Below are 8,029 nucleotides of genomic sequence, written 5' to 3' on the forward strand. Positions count from 1 at the left end.
GTAAGAATATATGCACCCCAATGTTCATAGCAGCACTTTTTAAACAGCTAAGATTTGGAAACAGCCCATGTGCCCATCAGTAGATGAGTAGATAAAAAAGCTGTGGTACATTTATACCATGGAATACTATGCAGCAGTGAAAAAAAGAATCTCTTACCCTTTGAGACAGCGTGGAGGGACCTAGAGAGTATCATGCTAAGTGAAATAAATCAGTCAGAGAAAGACAAGTATCATATGATCGCACTCACATGTGGAATCTAAGTAACAAACAGATAAGTGGAGTGGATCCAGAGAAATGGAAGCATGGAACAGAGTGTGGAATCTCAGAGGGAAGGTGGGGGAGGGTAGGTGGGTGGGAGGTAATCAACGAAAGACCTTGTATGCATATATGCATAACCCATGGACACAGACAATAGGATGCTGAAGGCCTAGGGCAGGGAAGGGGGTATGGGGGCTGAAGGGAGTCAATGGGGGGAAAAGGGGACTTATGTAATACTTTAAACAATAAAGAATTTTTTTAAAAAAAGAAAAATTTCATTTGGAAAATGATCTCTATCTCTATATATAAAAGCCAAGCAACTGGAATGACCGGAACAACCGGTCACTATGACATGCACTGCAGCCAGCCAACCAGCCCGATCGGGGGCGGAGCTAGCCAGCCAACCTCCTGTGGCCCCTTCCTCTGGCCAGCCAGCCCCCATCGGCCAGCCCCCATTGGCCCCAATCGGGGCAGGCCGGTTGGACCGTACCTGCCAGAAGCTGGACCACCCCTGTTGCTTGACACAGTCATTGCAGGGAAGAAACATCTGCACAGCTTGTGTTTCAAGGGACCTGGTGTATATGGCATATGGTTTGCTCCCCCTCTTAGTGCTATGTGTTTTAAACAGGACCACCTCTCTGAGAAAGGTTGTTTCCCCAGGTTGGGGATTAACAGGACTAAGGAAGAGAATAAATCAGTAAATCCCCCTAGTGTTACTACAGAAATACCATGTACTACTTATGAAGAACTTGGACTAAGACTGTTGGCAATAAATTTGGGACTTGTTGGACCCACATCCCCAGGGGTCTGCCCACCAGGGAAAGTACCAAAGCCTATACCCCTGGAGACTCACCAACACAGGGCAGTCCCAGGGAAGGCAAGCAGCGGGGCTAGGAGGATATTTCCTTCAGTCACTTCCTTGTAGCCTATCAGTAGAGCAGTGACCTTGAAATAGCCCTTGTAATGGAACACAGAGATTAACCTAGACAAGATTAAAATCGACAGAACTAGATAGAGACAGGATTTTTGGCAAAGGTCAGATAAGAAACAAGGAACTGTAGAACGTTACCCAAAACATACCATGATGTGATTACAGAGGCATGCTTATAGGATCAAATGGTATAAATATAGATGTAACAGGACAATAAAGAGAGAACCTGGCTATGATGATCAACTGAACGCTGCCTCTGTGTCATTCCTTCTTTGCCGACTCCGTCCACACCTCTGGGAACCCCTAGACCTGCTGGGGCTGGACCCCAACACCTACCCATGCATAAATTCATGCACCAGGCCTCTAGTTTGATTATAATCATTCACATGTTCATCTCTTAAAAATTGTGGGAGCATTTTATTTATATTTGTTAAAATATTGATGTTTAAGATTTTTGAGAAATATACATTTTTATTTAAATAAAAACCAAATACTTAAATAAAATTCCTTATCAGTATGAAGAGTATTGCCCTAACCGGTTTGGCTCAGTGGATAGAGTGTCAGCCTGCGGACTCAAGGGTCCCAGGTTCGATTCCAGTCAAGGGCATGTACCTTGGTTGCGGGCACATACCCAGTGGGGAGTGTGCAAGAGACAGCTGATTGATGTTTCTCTCTCACTGATGTTTCTAACTCTCTATCCCTCTCCTTTCCTCTCTGTAAAAAAATCAATAAAATATATATATATTTTAAAAAGTATGGAGAGTATGGCCTTTAGCCTAAAGGTGGCAACCAATGACAAAAATGCTATCCAAACATTCAGAGGTGTGCATTACATCTAAAATTCAAAGACTTTTTTTTGTTTTAGAGAGAAAGAGAGAGGGAGAGAGAGATAGAAACATCAGTGATGAGAGAGAACCATTGATCAGCTGCTTCCACACTAGGGATTAAGCCCACAATCCGGGCATATGCCCTGACCAGGAATCGAACCATGACCTCTTGGTTCACAGGTCAACACTCAACCACGGAGCCATGCTGGCTGGGCCAAATAACTTTATTTTAAAACAGGAAAGGGAAAAAATAAATAGTTTCTGGACAAGAAAAAAATTTTGTGGGTACAGTATGGGTAATCATGTTACACCAAATCAAAAACAAGACACTTAAATAGTTGTTCTACGTAATTTTTTTTCCTTTTTGTTTCAAGGTAATTTTATCAAAGAGCTTCAGAGTCTAATCTCTGAATGGCAATTTCTAAATGAGAGGGTGGGCAAATATGTCTAAATTTACAAGTCAATACTCTTCCCCAAGTCTTCACTATTATATATAAAAATATTAGGAGAAGAACGTATTCAACATCACAGTAGTATTTGTCCTTAAGTGTTTCGAACCAAAGAGTCTGGTAAACCTGTGGACGTGATCATCCTGGTCTTTCCAAGCTGGCATTCCCTAACAGCATTTGGAGCCCTGAGGGAAGCCCAGGATTACATCAGATCCATTCAGAGAGGGGTCAGAGGCCAAAGCAAATGGAAAAGAAAGGGGGGAAGATAAACTGTCCTAGGCCACATAACTTTTCAAATATGCTATATCCAGTCAATCCATTTATAAATAATGACAAAAATATTATTCTCCTACCATTTTGGTTGTTATTCTAATTGAACATCATTCTTCATTTTTTTCCTCAAATTTCCTAAGTGCATTTTAGCACTCCAATATGCAAAAGTAGGTAATTTATTAAGTCTATTTTTCCCTAAAATTGTATTTCTTATGGCCAAATTAAGTTAACAAATATCACTCCCAGCTCATCAATTTATAGCCAAACAATGTATTCCTGGTTTGGGGTAAAATAGTATCAAGTTTATTTTAAGTAAAGGATGCATCTTCCTTTTTAAAAAAAGAACAGTTAAAAACAAACAAACAAACAAAAAACCCAGAATGCCTTTTCCTACCCGAGGAAGGAACTAATTTCCTGGGAATGGCCTCATACTTAGAAATTAATAAATAAAGAGATAAAGATATAACGAGATAAGGAGATAAATAATCTAAATAAATAAATATAAAAAGCCACCCCCTAGAGAGGTGGTTATATACACAGATCACTGCCCACAACTCAGAGGACAATTCTTTTCACCTGAGTTTTTCTCAAAGTCTAGGCGTGATGGAGTAGATTTCCCCTGGAATATTCTGACAAAAGAAAACCGAGTTTTCTTGCAGCTCCCCAGTACAGCGCCTGTACAAGCTGTTGCCAAAGCCCTGCCTGTAGCGTCAGCATAAGCACAAGGCTCCATTACTTGGGCACAGACAGGCCCATTCGAGGCGGTCTGTGTACTAAAGTGAAGAAGGATTACATGGGTCCTGCCCCCGTAGCTCAGCTGGTTAGCATCGTTCCAGGTCAGAGCACATACAAGAACCAATGAATGTACAAATAAGTAGAACAACAAATCGATGTTTACCTCTCTCTCTCTCAAATCAATTTTTAAAAAATGATTACATGATCTTTGGGGTTCCTCCAGCTCCCAGGTTCTATAGACAATAAAGGGTGAGGGGCCCTAGCCAGTTTGGCTCAGTGGATAGAGTGTTGGCCCACGGACTGAAGGGTCCCTGGTTGGATTCCAGCCAAGGGCACGTACCTTGGTTGTAGGCTTGAACCCCGTCCCTGGTTGGGGCATGTGTGGGAGGCAACCAATTGGTGCGTCTCTCTCACATGGATGTTTCTCTTTCTGTGTCTCTCCCCGCCCTCCCACTCCTCTAAAACTCAATGGGAAAATATCCTTGGGTGAGGATTCTAACAACAACAAGGATGAGGGGGAAGAGGCTCCTTTGTTCTAAAGTCTGTATGTCTGTACCTCACTCTCCTGCAGCCAGGAGAGCAGACAGGTGGGGGAGGCTGTTCTTGCTGCGCGGGGCTTCGCTGGGTGGAATCCTCTTCCTGAATGCCTCTCAGTCCAGAGTCTTGTCCTGGGTTAAGACCTGCTTTGGGAGGAAGGATGGGTGTATACACTAACCAAACCGAGACCCATCTATGAAGTGACAGTGAGCAAGATCTAGCAAGAGTACAAGCACTCTCACCCTGACCCTGGGCTTCCCACCCTGTGGGCATCGCCGTGGAAAGCAGGCGATTTTTAGAAGCTGGCGTGTTTGTCGAGGACTTCTAAGGACCACACTCCTCAAGCGGCTCAGGGAAGAGCTTGCTGCATCACCTACAGGACCGAGGGGCACCTGCCTCCAGGTGGGCGGGCTGATCCCTGGTTCAGAACTGCTCCTGGACTTGGGGGGCCAGACCAGCCCTCTCCCCAGAGACTCCCACCCCTCCCCTCCCCGGCTGACCAGGGCCACTCCTTCTTCAGATGTGCTAATGCCTTCCTTCCCCAAGGATGGCCCAGCCCTGGGCGCTGACCTCTGCGTGGACCCGCCTGAAGCTCCCAGGGCCAGCGTGGGCACCGGCTGGCGCTGAAGAAAAGTCATTCCTTTCTTTCCGGTTTGGGGTGGGGGGGAAGTGGGCACTCTCACTGCTCCCCCCTCTCCTGGCCCCTCCCGGTCCTCCTGCCGGCTGGGCACCGGGTTAGTGGAGTCCTTTCCCGCCCAGAGGGGTTGCCTAGAGGCCTGGATGCCCAGGCGGGCGAGAAGGGTGCGCCCAGGATTTTGAGGCGGGGCCCTCCCCGCGGGTGCTGGGCCGGGACCCAGCAGGGGCGTGTCCTCATGTTAGAAACAGAACAATTCATCTGTATCCCTACTGACTCATGGAGCAGAAAGAGCCCTTAGATATCTTCTCCATTCACCCCATTTTACAATGAGGACATGGCACCTAAAGCCATGTTGCTCTGTTCTCAAGTTCATAGAGTAAGAGCCCTTAGATGTTGGGGCAGGCTGCTCTTACTTCAGTGCAGAAAGAACATTTATGTTGCCTATTAGCATACATGATATCTTAGAGTTTTTACTGAATTTACTGATATGTAAAAACGTATATTATTCCGGTGGCAAACGGGTGGGGAAGGCTGCGCGCCCCGCTACGCGCGGGCTGGGCTTTGGGCCAGAGCGATCGGATCCTGCTCCCGCGTAATTCCGCGGGTGATGGCAATTGTTGACAATGAACGTTTGCTCAGCATGCGTCCGTGCCAAGACCTGTGCCAGGAGCTTTTGAAACATGTTTTGAAAATCCTCACAGAACCCGAGGAGGTGAGTGCGCGGTGGTATCCCATTTGCAGCTCCGGGAATTCGGCCTCGGCGAGGGCAAGGTCCCCCAGCTGGCGGAGAGGAGAACAGACCAGGGCGGCTTAGTGTCTGGCCTGTGCTCTTCTGGGCGCACGCTTCTTAGCTTCCAGGGGCCTCCGTTTGCCCGGCTCTCAGATGGGGCACCTCCTCTTTTGTTTGTTTTTTCAATCCTCCCCCTCGAGGATACATTGATTTTTAGAGAGAGGAAGAGAGAGAAATATCGATGTGAGAGGAACACATGGATTGATTGCCTCCTGCACAGCCGGGGCTGGGGAGGGGCCTGCAATCCAGGTACATGCCCTTGACCGGAATCCAAGGCCAAGGCTCTACCCATTGGGCAACCCAGCTTGGGTGGATTGCTGAGTTTTAAGGCACATTTGTAGAATATCTGGCTCTGAATAGGTGCTAACAACCAAACGCAGTGTTGCTGCCTGGCGATAAGAAATAGATTTGCCGGTCATTTGATGTCAGCGGAGCGGGCCTAGGGACAGGAAGTGGAGGAATGGAGTGCGAGGGGCCTCCTCGCCTTCCCAGGCCCCCTGATTGCCCCTCTCTGCCTCTCACCCCCGTCCTCCCCAGGGTGGACTCCATCATGCTGGTGGAAGAGGGCTTCAGCGTGACCAGTGTGGACGCCAGTGACAAGATGCTGAAATATGCGCTTAAGGAGCGCTGGAACCGACGTCATGAGCCCGCCTTCGACAAGTGGGGTATGCGGTCCAGCCAGGCAGGCCCTCCCAGCCCAACCACCAAGGACACTGCTCTCTCTGCCCTGGGCTCCTGGGCAGGGACACAGCAAAATTACTGTCATTTCCCTTAAAAGGGAGGCTTAGGTGCCTTTTTAATTATATTTATTTATTTTACATATAATTGATTTCAGAGAGGGAGAGGGAGAGATTGAAAGATCAATGATGAGAGAGAATCATTGATCAGCTACCTCCTGCACGCCCCCTACTGGGGATCGAGCCCACAACCCAAGCATGCGTCCTGACAGGGAATCGAACTGCGACATCCTGGTTCACAGCTCGATGCTCAAATCACTAAGCCACGCCAGCCGGGCTTAGTTATATTTATGTCTTTCCCTCCCCCCCAATAAAAGCCCATAAGCACAGAGTCCTCCTTTTGAACCATGGCTTCCTCTTCTCTTGACCCTTCGCCCTTTCACCCTCCATGTCCGTAATGATCCCCTCCCTGCGGAGTCCCTGTGTGTCTCTTGAGGGGAAACCGAGGCAGAGCTGCACTTGGTGGAGATGGGTACTGGTGGTACCAGGGTGCCCGCCTGATCTCCCTTCCTGGCCCCCAGTCATTGAGGAAGCCAACTGGATGACTCTGGACAAAGATGTGCCCCAGCCACCAGAGGGCGGCTTCGATGCTGTCATCTGCCTTGGAAACAGTTTTGCTCACTTGCCAGACTGCAAAGGTGAGAGAGGGTATGGCCTTGGCACGGCCCTTGCTTTGAGCTCTACCCCCTTTCCACAGCCCTGGGCACCTGCTCTCCTGCCAGAGCAGACTATGCTTTCTGCCCCTCTCTGCCTTGGCACTGGCGTCCTTGGGTAGTAGCAAGATGGAGGGGAGACTGGTGCTGGGGGCCCTGAGTAGACACAGCCTCTCGCCCCTGCCGGGAGCTCAGGGGACCAGAGTGAGCACCGTCTGGCGCTGAAGAACATTGCGAACATGGTGCGGCCAGGGGGCTTGCTGGTCATCGATCATCGGAACTACGACCACATCCTCAGCACAGGCTGTGCACCCCCAGGAAAGAACATCTACTATAAGGTGGGCCCCTGAGGGAGGGCCCAGAGTGGGAGGTGGGATCCTGGGGTCCAGGCCCCACAGCGGCTGCAGAGACTAATGCAGCCTGCACCACCGCTTACAGAGTGACTTGACCAAGGACATCACGACCTCAGTGCTGACAGTGAACAACAAGGCCCACATGGTGACCCTGGACTACACGGTGCAGGTGCCGGGGGCTGGCCAGGACGGCTCTCTTGGCTTGAGGTATCCCCTTAGCTAGGTGGGGGATGAGTTCGGGGGGCGGTGCTGAGGCCACCAGTCCTCACGGTCGGTCGGGTCTCTGTTGCAGTAAGTTTCGGCTCTCCTACTACCCTCACTGTCTAACGTCCTTCACCGAGTTGCTCCGAGCAGCCTTTGGGGGCAAGTGCCAGCACAGCATTCTGGGTGACTTCAAGCCTTACAAGCCAGGCCAGGCCTACATTCCCTGCTATTTCATCCATGTGCTCAAGAGGACGGACTGAGCGTGGCCTCAGCTCCCACAACCCTCTGCCCGGTGTTGCCAGGCTGGGTCTGGGGAGCCCCATGCCAGCAGCTCCACACGAAGATCCTGGCGGTGTGGGGAGGGGCCAACTGCAGCTGGGGTGCAGGGATCTGGGTTCAGGCCATTGTGAGGGTGAACAATACAGTCTGTGCCTTTTTCAGTTCCAGCATGTCTTGTGTTTATGTCGGAAGGATCAGGCTCCTGTGGAGCCCACCCTGCCCTCCCCTGGGCTTACTCTGTCTCGCTCTTCCCCACACCACCATGCCACCACACCAACCACCACGCCACCACGCCAACCACCACGCCACCACGCCACCACGCCAACCACCACGCCACCACGCCACCACACCAACCACCACGCTAC

General features: G+C 49.9%; 1 protein-coding gene across 1 annotated transcript; it reads left to right on the forward strand.

Annotated features, from left to right (window-relative positions):
- Positions 1-5,709: 5,709 nt before the first annotated feature.
- Positions 5,710-7,831, forward strand: GNMT (glycine N-methyltransferase). The gene is made up of 5 exons (XM_006776348.2): positions 5,710-6,103; positions 6,697-6,813; positions 7,024-7,166; positions 7,267-7,388; positions 7,474-7,831. The coding sequence occupies exons 1-5, from the start codon at positions 5,899-5,901 to the stop codon at positions 7,643-7,645; spliced, it is 759 nt and encodes a 252-aa protein (XP_006776411.1). The 5' UTR covers positions 5,710-5,898; the 3' UTR covers positions 7,646-7,831.
- Positions 7,832-8,029: the final 198 nt, after the last annotated feature.

This window comes from Myotis davidii, unplaced genomic scaffold (genome assembly GCF_000327345.1).
Source record: "Myotis davidii unplaced genomic scaffold, ASM32734v1 scaffold167, whole genome shotgun sequence".
Lineage (NCBI taxonomy): Eukaryota > Metazoa > Chordata > Mammalia > Chiroptera > Vespertilionidae > Myotis > Myotis davidii.